The 23469-nt window shown below is 37.6% G+C and overlaps 3 protein-coding genes across 5 annotated transcripts in view; 2 read left to right on the forward strand and 1 right to left on the reverse strand.

The window, feature by feature from the left end:
• The first annotated feature begins 3424 nt into the window (after nt 1–3424).
• On the forward strand, nt 3425–7435 carry LOC306855433 (glycosyltransferase 8 domain-containing protein 1). Its single transcript, XM_079394157.1, has 10 exons — nt 3425–3583; nt 3794–3827; nt 4098–4196; nt 4276–4486; nt 4568–4676; nt 4773–4857; nt 5425–5537; nt 5892–6058; nt 6210–6322; nt 6411–7435. The coding sequence occupies exons 2-10, from the start codon at nt 3812–3814 to the stop codon at nt 6593–6595; spliced, it is 1098 nt and encodes a 365-aa protein (XP_079250283.1). The 5' UTR covers nt 3425–3583; nt 3794–3811; the 3' UTR covers nt 6596–7435.
• LOC306855432 (guanine nucleotide-binding protein-like 3) lies at nt 7160–23465 on the reverse strand. Its single transcript, XM_079394156.1, has 15 exons — nt 23150–23465; nt 22938–22996; nt 20797–20937; nt 20502–20621; nt 20340–20420; nt 20081–20216; nt 19889–19992; nt 16589–16733; nt 16354–16441; nt 15999–16176; nt 13373–13515; nt 13118–13254; nt 12840–13000; nt 7700–7766; nt 7160–7606 (listed from the first exon to the last, which is right to left on the reverse strand). The coding sequence occupies exons 1-15, from the start codon at nt 23160–23162 to the stop codon at nt 7503–7505; spliced, it is 1677 nt and encodes a 558-aa protein (XP_079250282.1). The 5' UTR covers nt 23163–23465; the 3' UTR covers nt 7160–7502.
• LOC306855431 (protein polybromo-1-like) overlaps nt 23249–23469 on the forward strand; it is a 32706-nt gene continuing 32485 nt past the window's right edge. For 2 of the 3 annotated variants that reach the window (XM_079394152.1, XM_079394154.1), the window contains exon 1: nt 23251–23367. The gene's annotated coding sequence lies outside the window, so the exon portion shown is untranslated. Of the gene's footprint in view, nt 23368–23469 lie in introns of all 3 variants that reach the window. The other variant, XM_079394155.1, reaches the window with a different exon arrangement.

Genomic DNA, 23469 nt, shown 5'->3' on the forward strand with positions numbered 1-23469 from the left:
ATGCAGCTGTCAGCCACAGTATAGCATCAGATAGTGCACTATAGATCCCCTGATGAACAATTCCACTCATTCTCTTCTATTGGAAATTAAGAATTGTATAAACCAACAACCTGTATGTTAGACCCTGTTCCATTTAAGCTCCTAAAAGAGGTGCTTCCAGAAGTAATAGAACCTCTTCTGAATATTATTAACTCATCATTGTCATTAGGATATGTCCCGAAAACTTTCAAACTGGCTGTTATTAAGCCTCTCATTAAAAAAATTTGACCCCAAATAATTAATTAATTATAAACTGATCTCGAATCTCCCTTTTCTGTCAAAGATATTAGAAAAGGTAGTATCATCACAACTATGTTACTTCTTAGAGAAAAATTATATGTGAGGATTTCCAGTCAGGTTTTAGACCATATCATAGTACTGAGACTGCTCTCATTAGAGTTACAAACAACCTGCTTTTATCATCTGATCGTGGTTGTATCTCTCTATTAGTGCTACTGGATCTTGGCGCCGGGTTTGACACTATCGACCACAACATTCTTTTAAATAGACTAGAAAATTATGTTGGCATTAGAGGAAGTGCACTGGCATGGTTCAAATCGTACTTATCTGACCACCATCAATTTGTGGCAGTAAATGAAGAGGTATCATACCAATCACAAGTGCAGTATGGAGTACCTCAAGGCTCAGTACTTGGCCCCTTACTTTTCACGCTTTACATGTTACCCTTGGGAGATATCATTTGGAAACATGGTGTTAGCTTTCACTGTTATGCTGATGGTACCCAGCTCTATATTTCTTTGCGACCTGACGTTTAATAAACAAACTCCAGCTGGTTCAAAATGCAGCAGCGAGTTCTTACTAGAACCAGGAAGTATGAACACATTAGCCCGGTTCTGTCAACACTGCACTGGCTCCCTATTAAACATTGTATACAATTTTAAGATCTTGCTAATTACCTATAAAGCCCTGAATGGTTTGGCACCTCAGTATTTGAGTGAGCTCTTATCGCATTATAGTCCTTCACATCTGCTGCAATCTCAAAACTCTGGCCATTTGATAAAACCTAGAATATCAAAATCAACTGTGGGTGGGAGATTGTTTTCCTATTTAGCGCCCAAACTCTGGAACAATCTACCTAACACTGTTCGGGAAGCAGACACACTCTGTCAGTTTAAATCTAGATTAAAGACCCATCTCATTAACCTGGCTTACACATAATACACTATCGCATTTCTATAATTCAAATCTGTTAAAGGATTGTTAGGCTACATTAATTAGGTCAACTGGAACCGGGAACACTTCCCAAAACACCTGATGTACTTGTTACATTGTAAAAAGAATGGCATCTACGCTAATATTAGTCTGTTTCTTTCTTATTCCGAGGTCACCGTAGCCACCCAGATCCAGACTGTATCCAGATCAGATGGTGGATCAGCACCTAGAGATGACCTCTACAGCCAGGACACCTGGATGAGCCCCAGAGACTGATCCCCAGTGAAGACCCTGTCTACAAGACGGCCATCGGGACAAGACCACAGGAACCAGATGAGTCCTTTGCACAATCTAACTCTGCTTTAGCCTAGATTTAAACTGCTGATCTTCTGGCCAGAGGAGAATGACACTATTTCGACAAAATATTTCCCCATCTAAATAATCTAAAGCTAATATTAAGCCACCCAGCTTTCTATCAAGCCGATGTAAAGCTTCTTTGACACAATTTGCATTGTTAAAAGCGCTATACAAATAATATTGACTTGACTTGATTACTTTTCTAAATTCCTATTGTTTTCAACTGTTAATCACTTTCAAACATGTCAAGCAGGCTGGGTTAACCTTACAGTAGTACTCAACACTGATTACTGTCAGACTTTCAAAATCCTTCATCACTTGAATTAAGATTATAATATTTAAATTTTAAAGGAGACATTGGATGCCAAATATCTTCATTTGCATATAAATGTGTCTTGGCAGTGTGTGGACACAACCACCCTACAATGATACAAATTTTAAAATGATACAAACCCTTTTTTTTAAATTCCCCCAAAACCTAAACAGTCTCAATTATCAAGCCATTTTGATTTTGGAGTGAATAACCAGCGCTCTCTTCCACCTTCAATACCACGACTGAGGTGAGACCCTTGAGCAAGGCACCAAGCCCACAACTGCTCCCCAGGTATGGGTCACCATACTTGACCACACGTCACTTCACTTTCACTAAATTTGTTTATGTCTGGCTGCGCAAATAATTTTGCTCCAGACTGTTTTCTGAATGAGGGACAATTCAAGGCAGGTTTTGATAAAAAGTTAAAACTCAAGGATGGAGCAGTACCCATTGTTCATGATCCAGCTGCACCTCCAGAAGAAGTAAGTCTCACACTTTATATTTTTATGATTATTTGCGAATCGCCTTTTCTGTTCCACAGAACAGAGAGGCGGGGGAGCAGAGCTCATTAGCATATAAAGAGATATGCAGCAAAACAAGTTGCTGTGGACAGAGCGGTTTTGACAAGGTAAAAAGGGTGTTATTTTTCACGACCACTGAGACCATTTCGAGAAGACCCTAAAGAATCATACCAACTTGTGGAAAATGGGCATCCGATGTCCCCTTTGAAGCACAGCCACCACAAAATCAGACTTACTTTAAAATCATTCTGAGGTTAAATACAGATTTAAAATCATAACAAGATATAGTTTAATAGCTATGATACTGGTTTTTAAATCAAATATTTGCATAGCTGACGGGAAAAACTGGAATCTAACATTGCCTTAGAAAAAAAAAGTTAATCTTAAAAAAAATAAAGCATATACATAAACCCATATAGGAAATATAAGAGTTATCGGATAAGCATGTTACAGTATAAACTTCTGAAACATTGGTGTTTCATATTTTAATGCAGTCACTGCAGAAATCAATTAAATCTGTATGTGGAAGTGTGTGTGAAAAAAATCAGATGTAACCCCCTTTGTAATCTTTAACATTTTCATAAGTAACTGTAATTTAATAATAATAAAAAAAATCTTAGTAACTGTAACTAATTACAATGACTTTTATTTTGTAATTAAATTACGTAATTCCGTTACATGTAACTAGTTACTCCCCAACACTGAGGACAAGTCAATGAATCATGAATCAGACTCAATGAATCACTCACTCATTATTTTCTTTAAATTCACCGAGTCTTGTTATCATATTTTCATTCCGGTTTCGTGACTGCATGGTAAAGGTTTTTACACTGACAAAACATTTGCACACACACAAAAAAAAAGTTTGATAAAATAATAACATTGAGAGAGAAAACAGCTCCGAGTCACATTCAAGTGACTCGTTCTGTGAAGGGGCGGGTCGTTTTGTAGAACAAGCCAATTAAAAGCGCCTTCAAAGACCACACTCGAATTCTATTGGCTCTTGCTGCTGTCAGTCTTTGGAAGTAGAAAAGCAGACGAGTCAATACATTAAAAGATTCGCTCGCTGTATATGTATCAGTGAAAGGTCTTGTTTGGTGTGTTCTCTGCAGGACTGAAGGGTGACTGGACTTGTTGATGTTGAGTTGGCGTTTTGGATGAAGACTTTATAACGAAAAAGGTTTGTACACCGGCAGTTTTCACACTTTTTGTGTTGTTAACAGTTTTGGAGTTGCTTCTTTGCCAAAATGCATTTTGTTTGTATATGAAGGAATTTTTCCTTTTGTGGTTTCAGTCACAAAATGTTTCGGTTATATTCCACTTAACGTTAGCCCTCAGTTAAATACACATTAATGGTGTTTTACTAATGTTACTGTTTGTTTTGATGTAGGATTTAAACTCAAGTGCCATGACTGTACGCAGAGGTAAATATATCTTATATGAGTTAAACACACTCAAAAATTAAAGTTCATCATTTATCCACCTTTCACTTGTTCCAAACCTGAGTTTCTTTCTTCTGCTGAGCACAAAGAAGGCATATTCTAGAGTGAATAAAGTTAAGCAACCCAGCCATTGACTTCTATAGTATTTTATATATATATATATATATATATATTGGAACAAATGGAGGGTGAGTAAATGATTTTCATTTTTGGGTGAACTATCAATTTAAATATTTGACTTCTTTTTTCCAGTGAATGTGGTTATTCTTGTGCTGCTTGTCATCGCCTTTTTAATTATATTACATCGAAATCTGCTGAATCTCAATGATTTCCTCAAGCAAGAGAATTCAGGTATGAATATGCTCATGTTAGTTAAGTTTTAGTGTTTTGGCACCATGAAAAGTCGCACCTCACTGATTTTGCTTTGCAGACACAGTGCCTGGGATGGTCCTGCCCTTTGAGGCTGACTTCCTGTTGGATCATAAGGTCATCAGGACAGGAGATGAGATTCCAGTGGTCATCACCGCTCCAGAGGAAAGACTGGGAGCTGCTGTCACCGCCATGAACAGCATCTATCGCAACAGCAAAGCCAATGTAGTATTCAATATAGTGACACTAAATGAGTCGGCGGTCCATCTTAGGTACACCTTGTATTTCATTACAGCGGTTTATTAAAAAATATTATGCTTCATTACTTGTAACATGATCGTTTCTTATTCCAGAACATGGTTGAGTAAGACTGACATGAAACACAAAATTATCATATTTGATCCGAAGATCCTCACAGGAAAGACTTCCAATGATCCTCAGAAGGTGGAGGCAGGGAAGCCGGTAATCAATTGCAAGCGCTTCTGTTTATGAGTAGTGTTTGGTGTTGTGAAAATGGAAAATGTGTATCATAATTATGTATGCATCTCATTTTTCCAGTTGAATTTTGCCAGATTCTTCTTGCCGGTTTTCTTGCCGGATGCAGAGAAAGTTATTTACCTGGATGATGATGTAATTGTACAAGGTGAAGTGCATAGTTTTATAGTTTTTATTTTTTACGAACCCCCAAATTCTCATTAATCAATGTTCAATTGGGGCATAACCATTTTTTGTCTAATTAAATAACAAAACCATGTTTCCTTGCCTCAATATTTTTTGCATATGTCACTTTGTGGAGTCATAAATTAGTAATTATTCAATTAGGCAGTGGTTCAACCTTTTTGTCATCTAGACAATTTCCAAAGGCCCTATCACTGCAAAATTGACAGGAATTAGGATTGCTCGTAGATTAAAAGATTTAAAATAACATAGAATCTAGATATTTATTATTAAATTCAGCCCCAAACTTCTGGAAATCTTTCAGTAATTTTAATTCTAAGAAAAATGCAAACAAGAAATATTTGAAATAAGAACAAAAATAAATATCTAGATTTGTAGTTTTTTGTCCTGTTTCAAAACATTATTGGAATCTGCTTACTGTGGAAGTATGCATGCTGTATGCTGCAGAAATAGAATAGTGTGATACTGTGCAGTTTCTATTAAAATACAGTAAGTAACAGGAGCATTGATTGCAATCTTTTCTCTGTTTCAGGGGACATTCGGGAGCTTTTCGACACCAGTATTAAGTTGGGACATGCGGCAGCTTTCTCAGAAGACTGTGACTCCGCGTCCTCTAAAGGCATCGTCAGAGGAGCTGGAAATCAGGTGTGATTGTACTGTACTGATTTCATCTGACTGTATTCCAGAATTCACACTGTGCATAGAACTTCATCAAAATATTAGGGCTGAGTGGGATGAGGAAGATGCATGGAGGAAAATTAAAATACAGAATAGGATGTTTTTCAGGACTCTTTCATTATCAAAATATAGCTATATGTTTTTTAAACACACAAACCAGTTTTGACCCTTTTATTTTCTATATTGCAATTACAGTCACTGTGGTATGAAATTATTCATAAGAATTTGGTCGTACCGCTTGGCCCCATTTCAAAGAAAGTTTTCAGAACATGTATTACATACCTATTTTATATATTTACATATTTCTTTTACGTGCTGCAGAACAGCTATATTGGTTTTCTGGACTTCAAAAAAGAGGCGATTAAGAAGCTTGGAATGAGAGCGAACACTTGCTCGTTCAATCCTGGAGTCTTTGTGGCCAATTTAACCGAGTGGAAGCAGCAGAATATCACCAGCCAGCTTGAGTTCTGGATGGAACGCAATGCCAAGTTTGTGTTCTGCTGTATTATGTTATTGGAAACTACAACATTCTTTCAAAAAATGCTATAGATAGCTACTGTCAAATCTGTTGCCAGTTCTAGTCAAATTGTAGGTGTCTTTGAGGACTGTTAATGGTTTTGTGGGGTTGTTTTGTTTTAGGGAGGACCTTTACAGTAAGACTTTAGCAGACAGCATCACAACGCCGCCTATGCTAATTGTATTCTACAAGCACCACTCGAACATTGATCCAATGTGGCATGTCCGACACCTCGGTAAGGAAATGATCAAGGCTGTGGTTTATAAATGTAATGCGTGTTGTAAATCTCTTAGCAAACAACTTTTTTTTCTTTACATTTCTAGGGGTGACAGGAGCTGGGAATCGGTATTCACCTCAGTTTGTGAAGGCTGCCAAACTTCTCCATTGGAATGGACATTATAAGCCATGGGGAAGAGCCTCATCTTTTTCTGACATTTGGGACAAATGGTACATTCCAGATCCCACAGGTAAATTCCACCCAATCCGGAGACCCGCTGAGGAAAAATAAACCCTGGTTTGGGCTACATGAAAAAAGGGAGATGGGGGGTGAACTCATGTGAAGATATTTGACTTCGTTCGGGGATGTTTAAAGGTTGTCTGGATGCAAAATATGGGGCCTTCGTGAAACCTAAGAGTACCCAAGTAACTTGGACCAACATTGGAACAGAACAACAGCCAAAAGGCGAGATTCGACCCCAATGCACTACCTCAGCATTCACTGTCTAATTATAAATTCTAGAGTAATAAATCAAACACACCTGCCTTTAATTTTCACGCAATCCTGAAGACCTTAATTAGTTGCTTCAGGTGTGTTTGATTAGAGTTACAGTCGATCGCCAGGAACCGGGTTGGCCACCCCTGCACTAAACCATTTATGGTACAGCTTTTAAAATCTTAATTTTGTATGTTACATCCATGCAAGTGTCTAGATTTTTTTAACAAGCGGTATGATTCCAAATACTGTTGGGTGAAATTGTGGACCCACTCTGTTTTTTCTCTTATTATTGAAATGTACATTTCATTAAAATATTTTAGACTTCTTTAGGGCTTAAGACAAAAACCTGTGACAATTAACATTTCAGAATTTCTGTATTTGACACTACAGGACCACTTTCCCCTTGTGTTGTTACATTTCTATGGATGCATGGTTTTTTTTTTCCCCACATATCAGCTGTTAATTAGCATTGCCCTCAACCCAAAGAGGAAAATATGCCAATTTGTACATAAAGGAAAAAAGTGTTCCAATTAAGTGCAGTATAAGTTTTGTATGCAATGTTAAGAGTATTAAAGTTTTATTTAATCAAATAATACATTTTATTATGTATTAATACATACAGACATCGAGATCACCCATTGTGCAGTTTCACAATTTGATTCCTCACAGTCCATATAAATCTGTACATACTGGTGAAATTTTACACAAAATCTGTGTTGAAGTCATATGCGTCATCGTTGTTGTGCTGCATTGAAGTCAGGTCAATGTTGACAGGGACAAACTTCACTTTTTTAGTTGGTTTGGCTACAGAAAATAAAAGGCAAAACAATTTAGATTGTCAGAAGACAGTTATATTAAAAAAAGAGGAATTTCATAAGTGTGAATCGCAAAACAAACCTTTTCTCTTTTTTGTTGATTCCTGAATCTGTGCCACCACCGTTGAAACTTGAGTTTCAACCTCAGGCTGAAAAACAGTGTGCTAATCAATATTCAACATCAGCCATTTACTGAATTCAGAGTACTGAAATGTGCAGGGGACAAAAACAAGCTCTATGGACAGCAAAACACTGTAGACTTTTCACTCAGTTTGTTAAAAACAAATACATTTAAATTCGGCATGAAATGAAAATTCACCCTATTTAGTAAATCCATGTTATTGGTCTAATTGTGAATAATTCAATGCAAGGTTATTTTTTTTTTTTTTTAAATGTTTGACCTCAATGTTTAATCAAAATGTCATAGCTTGTTTTTCTGGTAAAAAACAACAGACTTCTCCAATCATTTAATCCACTTAAAGGTGCCATAGAATGAAAAACTGTCTTTACCCTGGCATATTTAAATAATAACAGTTCTGTACATGGAAATGACATACAGTGAGCCTCAAACACCATAGTTTCCTCCTTCATATGTAAATTGTGTGATTAAAAAAGACCACTGAAAAACAGGCGAATCAGAACATAACACCGACTGTGACGCAACAGTCGGGATCACTACGCCCCCAACATTTGCATAAACCCGCCCTTGTTCTAAGCCGGCCGAACCATCAGAAGCTCTGCAGGTATTGTAAATAAACAAGCGCGGACAACAGCGAAAATAACAAAATAAATGTTATGTTCCAGGCCGTGCAGGGGGTGTGAAGTGCAGGGATGGGTTGGTGTCTGTATTCAGAAAGGCACAGAAAGCAAATAACGCGAGCCACTAAAGGGACATGGTTAGCTCCTTGCTAGCGGTAGCCTGTGACAGTACATAAGATTTCACTCTCAGTAAGGAGAGATGAGGATGATGGCGAATGACTTACAGATCCTGAGCACCACTGACAAGCATCTGATCTTGTGAAATGTGTGGTAAGTACTGTTGCTCCATAATGTAAACATAGTTTGTGTGATCGCGTCTCTTGAAAGTGAACTATAACGCGATCGATGGATCGTTCAAAAGCAGTTTCAATGCCTCGCATATTAATAACGGCTCCCTGATGCCCGCGTTTTATATACAGTATAATTACCCGACGATATAACTGCGAGAGAAAGTATTTAAATATATATTTTCCTCCCTGTGCTTCCTTCTTGCTGATGAGCCGTACTGTGAAACAGCCAATCAGAGCAGAGCTCATTATTATTCATGACCCTGCCAAATAAGCCAATAACAGACCGTTTCATTCTAGGGAGAAATCCTAGGGTTGTAAATGGACATGTAAAATCGTTTCTGGAGATTTTTTGCCCTTACCTAAGCCACATACCTTCCATGTTGATATCAGAGAACAATTTAAAATACTGTATCAATGCATTCTATGGCACCTTTAAACCTTAACCCACCACAGTCGACTGCAAGCTGGCTTTCATTTTTGAGTGGAATGCCCACATCTCATAATCCAAACCACCACCAATGGACAGAAATAGTATCCGTCCTATATTTCTTCTTTTTTGAAAATCTGTTTACTTGGATGTACATCACAATACAACGGAAAAGTTGTCACTTCTGTACTTCCACTTATTTTTATTACATTTATATAGCACTTTTCTAGGCACTCAAAGCGCTTTACATAGTAAGGGGGGTATCTCCTCGTCCACCGCCAGTGTGCAGCATCCACCTGGATGATGCAACGCCAGCCATAGTGCACCAGAACGCCCACCACACGCCAGCTTACTGGTGGAGAGGAGACAGTGATGAAGCCAATCAGTAGATAAGGGGATTGTTAGGAGGCCATGATGGGCAAATTTGGCCAGGATTCTGGGGTTACACCCTACTCTTTTTTTTCGAAGGACATTTTTTTAACTATTTTTGTATCAGCATAATCATTTTATACACAAGTTCTGAATGAGGTTTAAACATATATGCAAAATACAAGTCAAAGTTAAAAGGCTTACACAGACATTAGGGGCCAGCTTTACTAACAGTTTGCACCAGCACAAACCATCTTTTTGTGTTAAAAATAGTACTGTCAGGATTTACTAAATACGTGCTAGAATTAGTGCTGAAAAGGCATGGTTATTTTTACCACTCACCTTACTGAATATGCACTTGTAGGAGTTTCCCTTTCATAGCCAAAATTTATGGGAGGAGAGTATTAAAATGAATCACGCAATGCGATTTACTAGCGTTTGCTCTCGTCAAATTACTGGCATTTGTGCTATTATTTAACACCCAAAAAAAGCATGTCTTAAAACTATTTTGCACTTTGAAACGGCTGCAATTATTGTTGCTAGGAGGCAGCAGCACATGCAAATTCAGTTCGGCAACGCTTGACATCACTCCATTCAAAGTAAACGAGAGGCGTTGACGCCCCGTGTGAATGTGAATATTTGTATTTATTATTGTTAATGTTCTCATATGTTCAACAACTTAAAGCTTTAAAATTATTCACTTTAAGGGGTCTAAAATAAAGAAGAGAGACAATTTTTTGTTACTACAGCACTTAATTATACTGAATGTCGTCTTGTTGTTTTTTTTTTTGTACTCGAGTGCAATACATTGAAAAAATGAGAATCGTGTAAGAGAATCGTGATCTCAATTCCCATGGAGAAAAATCGTGATTCACATTTTAGCAAGAATCGTGCAGCCCTACCATAAAGTCTCAAGACATGTTTTTAAAAGTTGAACTTGAATTTTACATTTGCTTTCTAAACATGCAGCTCTCTTGTATGAGTGCAAGGGTGATATAGATGTCCCTATAGAAATATAGGTTCTGTGTGAAAAGCTTGGTTTCAGTTTTGACGTCAACAACATCTCCGCATTGATGTTCGCTTTTTCCGCAATATTTTGAATGAACAACACGGCAGCACCGCATCTAGTGGGTTCGACTGGATAGGCTAACAAAAACATTAAAAAGCAACAACACTTACAACATCGCATTTTGTGCACCACTGATAAGGCAACATGACGCACACCTAAAATTTAAATGTTTGGATTTTTATTTTAAATTCGTCGAATATTCGAAATTATTTGACAGCCCTAGTGTTGTATGTTCTATCCCAGTGTCCAGTTTTTACTTGAGGTGTTTTTATAGTCTATATTTCTATTTAAAATTTGTGTTTTAATTGCTTGTTTATTTTCTGCTTTTGAAGACGTTTTAAGCTGAGTCTCATACAAAATTGCGTTATGTGTGAGCATAATGACAAAGACTCTTGAATCTAGTGGACATGGAAAGAGTTGAAAATATTGGATATAATTTAGCAAATCAAACTAATCTCATGTCAACATATTAAATGTCTTGTGGCTACACTTTTAAAACTGCGTGTTGAACATTTATCCAAATTGAACGCTTTAGAGTATTGTAAAAGCATTATTCTAAACATGAGTTTTACGCACTGCAACAAGCCAAAGACATTTTCTGTAGTAATTAACAACATGACAGGTCTTAAAGGGGTCATATGATGCGATTTCAAGTTTTCCTTTCTCTTTGGAGTGTTACAAGCTGTTTGTGCATAGATAAGATCCCTGAAGTTGCAAAGACTAAAGTCTCAAAACCATAGAGATATTCTTTATCAAAGTTAAGACTCTGCCACGCCCCCCCTAAAATGGCTCATTCAAATATGCCCCCACATGTCTACTTCATGGTGTGGAAATATTTGTGTAATGCCGTCCAAATGTTCGCTCAAAGAAAGATGGCGTGGTTTCAGTAACCGCAGTAGTGTTGATGCAGCAGTGTCAGGGAGATGCTGTGTGTTTCTAGGCGAAAGTGAAAGTACTTTATTTGGCCTTCTGAAAGTAGATGCATTTAGGAATCATTAAGATTACTTGCAACAGAACAGCACAACCCAGATGTTGTCACAACGCATTTTATGGATGACAGTTTCGTGAATCTAGGAGAGGAGGTAATTCTTTAATTTTGAAAGCTGAAGCTCGCGATTATGGAAAGGGGCGTTACATTTCCGACAAGAGGTTGTGGTGTTCGGCCAATCACAATGCACTATACCAGTTGGCCAATCAGAGCAGACTGCACTTGTCGGAAGGAAGGACTTTGTTGAGCTCCGATTGGCTGTTTCACAGTGCAGCTCAATTCAGCTAATTTCTCATACAGCAGGAAGTGTAAACAGGAGGGAAAATATATTTCAATACTTTCTCTCGCAGTTATATCATCGGGCAATTATACTGTATATAAAATGCGGGGCATCAGGGAGCCGCTATTAATATGCGGGGCATTGAAACTGCTTTCAAATGCACAATCACTTTTTACTTTCACTTTCGAGATTCGTGATCGCACTAACTCTGTTTATACAATGGAGCAGCAGTACTTGCCACACATTTTACAAGATCAGATGCTTGTCAGTGGTGCTCAGGATCTGTAAATCATTCATCTTCATCCTCAGTCTTCTCTCTGTTTATGTGGTAAGTGAAATCTTATGTACTGCAATGTAACAGGCTACCGCTAGCAAGAAGCTAACCATGTCCATTTAGTGGCTCGCGTTATTTTATTAGAACGTGTTATTTGTTTTCCGTGCCTTTCTGAATACAGACACCAACCCATCCCTGCACAGCCTGGAACATAACATTTATTTCCATGATCTGCCATTTTCGCTGTTGTCCTTGCTTGTTTCTTCACAACACCTGCAGAACTTCTGATGGTTTGGCTGGCCTAGAACATGGGCGGGTATATGCAAATTTTGGGAGCGTAACAATTAGTGATCCCGACTATTACGTCAGTCGGTGTTATGTTCTGATTCGCCTATCTTTCAGTGGTCTTTTTTTATTCACGAGATTTACATGAAGAAACAATGGTGTTTGAGGCTCACTGTATGTCATTTCCATGTACAGAACTCTTATAATTCAACTATGCCAAGGTAAATACAGTTTTCCATGCTATGGCACCTTTAAGTTGCACTGAACTTTCAATGTGCATTCTGAGAAACAATGAAGTTGGTCTCAGATACGGTTTGTGAATATCAAATCTACTCGAGTTTCTCTCAGATTGAGATCAGAGTTGGATTAGAAGGTCATCAAAGACTTATGTGAACAACAAACTCATCATTTCTCATTTTCTCTGATGACAGAAGTGTAAAGCATCATTACTGAATGATTCCTAGTCTCTCATAGGAAGTACCTCCTCTGTGTTGATTGTCCCACCCATCTCCTTCTCATCTGCTTCTGTTGGTGCTGTGATTGTTATGGTCTCTTTAGGTAGCTCACTGACATTCAGCACACCAACGGTGGGGCCCCTTGCGTTAAAACTTACACTGCTTGCTAGGTTGGGGAATCGTACACCTGTTGAGGACAGGTACACATCGTTTAATTTCCACAACATAAAATATCAAAACTGATCTGATTTGTTCATTAAACCGTAACCATTAGAGGACCAAATCATTCCAAACTGAGACGTACCATTCTTAACATTCTTGTTGCCCTTCCTCACTACATCCATATCCAAACATGACCTCAGTTCAGTCACTATGGCATCAGTGAGGTATGAGGGGAGGGCCTGGTGCTCCGGAGCTCTGCTGTGGTAACTCAGTTTTGGCCTAAAACAACATCACACAAAGCTTAGGAAGACAGCGGCTACAGATCAGAAGTTTACCAGTAACAGCATTATTTCAGCATCACATTCTGAAGGTATGATGAACATCATCTGAAACTGACCCTGTCCAGTCGCTGAGGAATGTCATGGCTGCCAGTTCTGTGTTTGGAACGCCTCCTTTCTGCAGGAAGCCTCGTTTCTTGGCAAAGGTGGTCAAGAACTCTAAGGAGTTTCTGTAGTCTGGGACATTATACTGTAACATTATCTGAAAGAGACACATGAGAGAAGATCGTCTTATTTATATGAGGTAAAAAAAAAAATATCCCCGTTAAAAATACAGTAAACTGAAATGCAAAAAGTATTTTCACTGTTAAAGTTCTGATACATTCTATGAAATGCCCTTTAGTTTTAGAAACTGCCCGATCAATTATATCACAAACCAGAATACCTGATGTCTTATACTGTGGACATAAGCGATGATGTTTTCAAAATGATTCAATTCTAGCCATTTCCTTTGTAACCAAATCAGGAGAATATGAAATAGAGCTGGGCGATATGGCAGAGGAAAAAAGAAGATATATTGTGTGTGTGTGTGCATGTTTATGTGGTTTGAGGACACAAATTTGTATAATGACATGGGTATGACAGAGGTATTACAATATGAAGGTGGTTTATGAGGACACTGCCTATGTCCCTGTAATTCAAAAGGCTTAAACATACTAAATGGTGTTTTTTTGAAAATCAAAAAAAAAAATGCACAAAAATCAGTATCTCAATCAGTAATAAAATGTGACATTCTGTAGTTTTGTCTCATATTCATCTTTTAATCATATTTGCAAATGTCTTGACTCCACAGCCAACAGAGCAATTTTGTCTTTACTGTTACAATACTTATGGAGGGCACTGTATGTGAATATCGATAATTATCATGATCATTTTCCAATTTTTATTTCTTTCAAGTATAAAAGCAGATTTCTTCTATGTGAAAGTTGTAGAAACGTTTTTGAACTGCATACACTTTCCCAATCATTTTGCCTTAAAATCTTAATATAAAAATTTTCTTAGTTTCATATCTTGAATTTTGTGATCTTTCTTAATGCATTTTAATAGACTGAATCATGAACACTAAATGTGCACTAATTAACCCACTAGACTTCCTCCCGTAATGTGTGCGTGCACTCCGTAGGGGTTTTGTTTGTAATTGATAAAATACTCGATAATGTCAAATTGCACATCGTTAAAAGAACCATTACGACATTATCGGAGACGATATTTCGCACACCCCTAGCATGCATTTAGATCATGATAACCACAGTTAAAGATACCCTATTATGCCATTTTTAAGGTTGCTAATATTGTTTTATGAGTCTCCTAAAACAGGTTTACATGCATCCAAGGTCAAAAAACACTTTAGTTTTCTCAAAACATAGCTTTAATTTTACCTAATTTCAAAATGATTCCTTAACGACTCGTGCAAAGCAGTTCAAAGAATCGGTCTCTCTAAACCCCTCCTTTCCGTGAGCCCTCGCTACTGTGATTAGTCAGATGGCGCAGTCTTTTGTGATTGATCTACCGCATACAGCGCAAATGACAGCCCATGGGCGGACATTATGCAAATGTGTTACTTTGTGACGTACAGCCGTAACAGATTAAGATTCTAATTCATAACGACTCGTTTAGGCGATTGCGAGCCAACTCTTTTTTTTTTTTTGACAGACAATAACTTTATATATCGTGCACTTTCAGCTTCACAACTTTACAGAAAGTTTGTGTTCACATACTGCTACATGACACACTGCATGAAAGGTAATATTCGAAAAGGCATAATAGGGGTACTTTAAAACCACACATATATAGCACCTCAAAACCATGATAAAATATAATTATATGGTCTCTAGTTATTTGTTTGAAAAACATCCCTAAATGCACAAACGCTATAGCTTAATCAAAAAAATACTGTAATTATATTCCATTACTCCTTTAATACATTTAATACAGTAAATCCATAGTAAATAATGTGATTTGTAGATTGCAAAGCCTTCTGACTGTATGGTTGCGCACAATGTTTCTCCTGTTTGTCAGCGCTGTTTTATCTGGCTTTAAACTAATTTAAAATCACAAAGTCATTCGTGTTCTTAGCTGAATTCAAGTGCTTCACACTGGATCTCTCAGCATTGTTTAGTGCTCGTGTGAACGAGACTCATCAGCGAGTAAACGCATCTGCTCTAGTGAGCTCATGCTGCGCTGCCGTTTGAACTTTGAGCCGAGCAGATAAATGGTTTGTATGACACGGTTCAAATGAGTAGTGCAGTTTCCTTCCGCTTTTGGCGCCTAAACTTCAAACATATATCGAACTCTGGTTATTGTTTTATTGAGGAAAATTATATCAAAATAATAATTTATCGCCCAGCCCTAGTATAAAACATGACCGTTAATGCAACAAAGACATTAGTCGAGTCCCAAATGACACACAATACTAGAATATACACTTCCATACTGTATACGTCAATGAGGTCTATCAACTCTTTTGTTACCCTGATCTTCAAAATAAGTAAAAAAGAAACTCATTCGGGTTTGGAACATCATGAGGATGAGTAAATGAGGATATTTGTATATTATTATTTTATTATCTGTGTCCTGTCCTGTTGCGGTCTTTCTGTTGCACTGTGGAGCTTCTGTCACTACAACAGACTTGAATTTAAACCACAAATCTCCAGTTTTGATGGCATGAGCAGTGGTGTTCCTTACATGCTGCTGGTTGCACTGTTTCAGCAGAGTCCTGACCGCTTCCAGTGGACTCTCCTCCTTCTCCTCCACCTGCAGGCTCCTGAGGGCCATCACATCTCCTGGGTTACTGTTGGCCGCCACAATCCCTGGACTGTCAATCATCTTCAGCTTCTTAGTAATATGCACTTCCTGCTTACATCTGTATGGGGGAAAGAGTGTTATTGAGGCTATAGCTCAATGCCTTATGGCAGAAATGCATTGTGGGATATGAAGCTCAGTGTTGGATTGATGGAAGACTTCATGATTTGGTCAGTCCAATACGGTTCATCATGCTTCAAATTCACATGTGCAAGGACACAAAATAGTCAGGCTTTACCTGGTCATTCCTCTCTGTACACCAACATGACACACTCGGACTTCTTTCAGACTATTGATGATGCTGCTCTTTCCGACATTAGGGAAACCTGAAGTCAAGACAACCGCAGATGGTTCAATGTCAATTTTTAATAGAAATGCCTAAGAGACTCAAAATTATTTCAGAGTTGGATTATTTTTTTTTAGCAATGCCTCATTAGGTTACTGTGGTCCATAAAAATGACAAGAAATCTTACCGACAACACCAACTTTAAGCATGGTTTCAGCATCCTTCTTGTTAGCCAAGTCAGTAAGCGTCTGTAGGAGACTGTCTTTTCCAAAGCATGAAGCTGCTCTGCTGTGATCCAGAACGGCATTAATTCCTCTCTGCTTCCTCTGTTGCTGTAAAAGAGAGATTATAAGACAATATCTTTTAAATCCATCTTTTTGTTGTTTTTTCCCCCCTGTACTAAAGCTTATTAAAAAATTTAATCTTGGGTCATCAAGCTGGCAGCATTACCTCAGTAAACTGGCAATAAAAACTGTGAATCACGATACTGACAATTTATGTTGCTGCTTACAAAAAGCAATACATTTGTTTTTGAAGAGCAAGAATACCCACAAACCCTTAAATATTGATACCTTTAAAGGGGTTATATGATGCTTTTTTAAAGATCATTATTTTGTGTATTTGGTGTAACAATGTTGACATGCTTCAATGTTCAAAAAACACATTATTTTTCAAATACTGTACATTATTGTAGGTCCTCTATGCCCCGCCTCTCTCAAAAGCTTTATTTTCTACAAAGTCCCTCCTTCCGACAAGAGCAGTCTGCTCTGATTGGCCAACTGGCACAGTGCATTGTGATTGGCCGAACACCACAAGCACTGGTCGGAAATGTAAAGACAGTTAATAATGTCCTTAGCTTTACCATCAGTTCATACCCGAAAGGGGAACAGAGTTACGTGACAGACACAGTGATGTTGCTCGTATGTATTTGCAAACAAGCCGCGATTAAGATTAAGCTGACTCCACTGTGTTGTGACCCTGTCTCTCTCTCTCACAGAATGACCTCCTCTCCTAGGTTCACGAAACGGTCGTCCATAAAATGTGTTGTGATAACATCTGGGTTGTGCTGTTCTGTTGAAAGTAATCTTAATGATTCCTAAATGCATCTACAGGTGCATCTCAATAAATTAGAATGTCGTGAAAAAGTTCATTTTTTCTAGTAAGTTATTTCAAAAAGTGAAACTTTCATATATTTTAGATTCATTGCATGTAAAGTAAAACATTTAAAAAGTTTTTTTTATTTTGATGATTAGAGCTTACAGCTCATGAAAGTCAAAAATCAGTATCTCAAAATATTAGAATACTTACATTTGAGTTTCAATTAATGACCATCCCTACAGTATAAATTCCGGGTATCTCTTGTTCTTTGAAACCACAATAATGGGGAAGACTGCTGACTTGGCAATGATCCAGAAGACGAACATTGACGCCCTCCACAAAGAGGGTCACAGTCACAGAGGGTCATTACTGAAAGCTGTGGCTGTTTACAGAGTGCTGTATCAAAGCATATTAAATGCAAAGTTGACTGGAAGGAAGAATTTGGGTAGGAATAGGTGCACAAGCAACAGGGATGACTGCAAGCTTGAGAATACTATCAAGCAAAGCTGATTCAAACACTTGTGAGAGCTTCACAAGGAGTGGACTGAAGCTGGAGTCAGTGCATCAAGAGTCACCACGCTCAGACGTCTTCAGGAAAAGGGCTACCAAGCCACTTCTGAACCAGAGACAACGTCAGAAGCGTCTTACCTGGGCTGTGGAGAAAAAGAACTGGACTGTTGCTCAGTGGTCCAAAGTCCTCTTTTCAGATGAAAGTACATTTAGCTTTTCATTTGGAAATCAAAGTCCCAGAGTCTGGAGGAAGAGTGGAGAGGCACAGAATCCATGTTGCTTGAAGTCCTGTGTGAAGTTTCCACAGTCTGTGATGATTTGGGCTGCCATGCCATCTTCTGGTGTTGGTCCACTGTGTTTTCTGAAGTCTACAATCAACGCAGCCATCTACCAGGAAATTTTAGAGCACTTCATGCTTCCTTCTGCTGACAAGCTTTATGGAGATGCCGATTTCATTTTCCAGCAGGACTTGGCACCTGCCCGCACTGCCAAGGGTACCAAAAGCTGGTTCAATGACCATGGTGTTACTGTGCTTGATTGGCCAGCAAACTCGCCTGACCTGAACCCCATGGAGAATCTATGGGGTATTGTCAAGAGGAAGATGAGAGACACCAGACCCAACAATGCAGATGACCTGAAGGCCGCTATCAAAGCAACCTGGGCTTCCATTACACCTGAGCAGTGCCACAGGCTGATTGCCTCCATGCCACGCCGCATTGATGCAGTAATTCATGCAAAAGGAGGCCCAACCAAGTAGAGTTCATAGAAATGAACATACTTTTCAGAAGCCTGACATTTCTGTTTAAAATATCCTTGTTTATTGATCTTATGTAATATTCTAATTTTCTGAGACACTGAATTTTGGGTTTTCATTATCTGTAAACCATAATTTCTAAATAAAGGCTTAAAATATTTCACTCTATGTGTAATGAATCTATATAATATATGGGTTTCACTTTCTGAAATGAGTGACAAAAAATATTGACCTTTTTCACGATATTCAAATTTTTTGAGATGTACCTGTACTTTCAGAAGGCCAAATAAAGTGCTTTTGCTTTCGCCTAGAAACACACAGTCTCCCTGAAACTGCTGCATCAACACTGCTGTGGTTACTGAAACCACGCCATCTTTCTTTGAGCGAACATTTGGACGGCATTACACAAATATTTCCACACCATGAAGTAGACATGTGGGGGCGTGTCTGAATGAGCTGTTTTAGGGGGGGTGTGGCAGAGTCTTAACTTTGATAAAGAATATCTCTATGGTTTTGAGACTTTAGTCTTTGCAACCTCAGGGATCTTATCTATGCACAAACAGCTTGTAACACTCCAAAGAGAAAGGAAAACTTGAAATCGCATCATATGACCCCTTTAAGTATATTTTTAGTATAATATACCTAGTTAACATTGGTAAATGTTTATTGATTTTTGTTTGTGCAAATGTAGATATACATATTTTATTGTATATGGGGTCAGTATGTTTTTTTTCTCATGAAATTATTACTTTTCTTCAGAAATATGGAAAATGTTCCATATTAAATGCTAAGCAGCACAGGTTTTTTTAAGCAGCAAATCAGCATATTAGATTAATTTCTGAAGGATCATGTGACACTGAAGACTGGAAAATTCAGCTTTGCCATCACAGGAATAAATTACAGTTATTTGTACTGTCATAATATTTAACTTCAGCACTGTTTTTAATTATTTCTGTTCAAATAAATGCAGCTCTGGTGAGAATAAGAGATTCCTTTCAAAAACAGACAATCTTACCGACCCTAAACTTTTAAATAGTAGTATCTGATCGATTGTGGATAGATTAAATACCCACCCAACATTTATAATTTGGGAATGCGCTGCATTGTGGAACCACATATACATACCACAGTTCTGTCCTGTATCTGCATTGATGCTTTGAAGAGAAAAGTAGGACACTCAGCTTCAAGATACCGGAGCCATTTCTCTACGTTATCTTTAGGAACAAGATCTAGGGAGTAAAAACAGACTTTAATAAGCATTTTCCATCTTGATAACTGGATGACATGAAGTGTAAGGCAATACAAACTGCTCTCTACCTATTTTGTTCAATATGAACAAGAGTTTTTTCTTTCCCTCGTGTTTCAGGACGGTTTCCTCCAGCTGAGGACAGCGGCAGCCCAGAGGATCTCTGGCATCCAAAACCTCCACTATCACGTCAGATTCCTCAATCACCTGCACAATAATTCAATCCAATGAAAGATCAGCCTGGTCACGCTAGAGATTCATCACAGATTCAGGAGTATATTAGTGTCGAGTGCTGGCCACATTATGCTGGATTTCCGTTTGTCAACTTGCCTTGTTCAGCTCACAGCATTTGAATGTCTTCGCGCTTTTCTGTTTAATTAGTGCAGCCTTTGCTTCTTTAGCTTTTGCCACCTGCAAATGAACAATAAAGTTAGCAGGGTAGCTACAGCCAGTGAGTCACTTCTATAGTAACCATTTCTACGCCCATCTTACCTTTTTAGCTTTCTTGGTTGCAGGTCCGTCTCCGGCACTCTCTGCTTCCTTCTCTTTTTTCCTCTTTGCAGCTCTTTCTTCCTGTTTTACAATCTTGTTTTGCTCTTTCAGAGTTTCAAGCTTTCAGAACAACACACAATGAACATCAGTTTAGTGTGACAACGTATGTTTCAGTAACATAAATACCAAACACTGTGATGGCCAGTTATTAACTGTGAGGTCCATATGGAAAATGGAAAACTGCAGTTTGATTTCCAGGGTTTTGCAGTGTCTGTGATTTCGGTAGGGATCATACCTCCTGTTTTCTCTGCTCAGCTTCTCGAAGCACTTCCTCTTTAAAAGGAGCACTGTTCGGTACTCCAATATCTTTCTTTGGTTTTCGGCTTATCCCTTTCTTCTTTGCCTCTTTCCGCACTTTACGGTTGTGCTCCCGAACCTTACAATGGAGAAAACGTAGTGTGTAATAACAGCCATAACTAAATAATATGAATAAACTTAATAATAATAAATAATATATTTTGATACCCAAGGCATTTGGGACACTTTTCAGAGCACTTTAAAGACACACTACCATTAAAAGAAGTCGCTTACGCTCAAGGATGTATTTATTTGATCAATTACACTGTAATATTGTGAAATTGTTACAATTTTAAATAACTTATTTTAATTCCTTTGAAGGCAAAGCTAATAATTTGCTGATAATGATAATTTGCTGCTTAAGAAAGATTCATCATCATCATATTTGTGGGAAAAGTGATGCATTTTTTAAAGGTTCTTTGATGAATATTCATAATATATATATATTTTTGTAACAATGTAAAAGTCTTTATTTCCACTTTTGAACAATTTAATGCATCCTTGCTGGAAAAATAAATAAAATGTATTACTGTCCCCAAATTGTGCATGTTTGAGTACATAAGCATAACAGTCTAAGACAGATATGCACAATATAGGCCATCATAACCAGATTTGATATGGGTTTATATTATATATTTTAACCCATTTAATCCCACCAGTCACAATAGTGACAGTAAAAAAGGTTCATTTATAAAGCTCTAAAACCTTATTGACTGGGGTTTTAGTGCCCTACCTGCAAATATGGAAAAAATAAAGGGTTAAATGTGCAGTTTCACATGATTAGTGCAAATTGTGACATGACCAGAGCAATTTATTTCCTGTTTGCACCTTGAGAAGATGACGACTGCATCAAAGCTCCAAAACAAAAGGCTAGTAAAGCATGTTAACAAAGATATGACAAAGATTTTTGGTACACGATATTTAGGATGTTTAGTATTAATATATGCATTTGCATATATTTAGTTTTGTTAAGTGTGGTCATAGAATGAGTGGTTCATAGAATGAACGTGTTGACGATCTTAGGGATACAATATAAACCCAATTGCAGTTGCTAGTGAAAATGACAATAAAATGTTGCACTAAATTAAATTCAAATGTTGCAAAAAAATTACAATAATGATGTTGTAATACTCGTAGCATTAATATAAAAATGTGATGTTATATTTTACAAAAATAAACCATTTTGAAATGCGGAGATGGTTGAATTTATTTGTCTTTTATCTCAGTGTTCCCATCAATGTTGCATAAGGTTTTATTATGCATAACAGTAACCCTAGAATGTGATCAAACTGTTCAAAATAGCTGGGCTAAGATATATAACAATTGTTATGACTGCAGAAATGTGTTATTTTTTACACTTTTCCAAAAAAAAAAAGATTGATTATTTCAAAGGGTTACTAATGATACATCATTTGCATATTTTCATATCTGGGAAAAATTTGGGGTTAAACGGGTTAATACACTGATATTGCATATTTAATTGTGCATTCTTATTCCCAAGTCCTATTTGTACAGTTAAATTACTTAATACAGTGCATAATAGTACAATACAGTTACAGTAATAACTTACTAACAATATTAAATGTAATCTGTTGAATCTCTAATAATTTTATGAATACAGTACATCATAAAGCTGTAATGCCTATGGAAGAATTTGAAATAATGGATTTACATAATTTATTAAGCAAGATAGTATTACATTTTAATACTGAAAATAATATAAAAATAATGTTGCCAATAACATCTTTGACCTATTAATATCACCCATTATTTTAATATGGGCCTATCCCAATAATAGACAAACACAAACCTGTTATGCATTGTTTTAACAGTGAAAGTGGAAGATGGAAAAACTAATCATACAGTTGGTGAAACTTGTTTTTAGTGGTATGATTAGGGTAATGTATCATTGGAACTTGGATACACAATACATATAAAACACACATATCATTAGGCATTTACTAAACCTCCTTTGTACACCATGGTACCATTTTATTAGCGATATTAAGCTCTAGTTTGCTGACAACAACCAGGTCGGATACGCTTACATATTGCACATAAACAGTTAAAACCTCTTACCTTCTTTTGTATTTTGAAGCGTTTGGCGCATGTTAGGCGTTTGCTCGCCTTCTTCAACTCTACAAAACAGACACGTGGGTTTTCTCAGTGTGTTTGACTACGTTACTTCTGATAGTTTATTACGTCCTTATAACGAGCAACTGGTAAATATAACGATTTCCGTTGTGTGTGTGAATAGTTAAATCGTGTAAATAACTAGATTTTATACTCACTTGGTCTCTTCATGTCTGTCGCTGTTCTAGCACGCGCTCCTCTCTCACACAGCGCAGCACGAGCACGTGTCTTTAGTCCTCACTTCCGCTTCCGCTCCCGCGCCGTAAAGGGTTAATTTTTTTTCATCTCGGTTTTATTTAATAAATCAATCAGCCTCCGTGTTGAATGTGTGTCAGTCCTCAGACAGCTCTCAGAGACAGCTGATCAGACACGGACGGTAAGGCCTGCAGCTGGCGCGCGCTGTGTATTGTCTGCTGCTCATGCTTTAATCAACCGCGAGCATCATCATGCAGTGTTGCATGGCCCAGTGCGTGTGTGC

Source organism: Barbus barbus, assembly GCF_936440315.1.
Source record: "Barbus barbus genome assembly, chromosome: 35".
Lineage (NCBI taxonomy): Eukaryota > Metazoa > Chordata > Actinopteri > Cypriniformes > Cyprinidae > Barbus > Barbus barbus.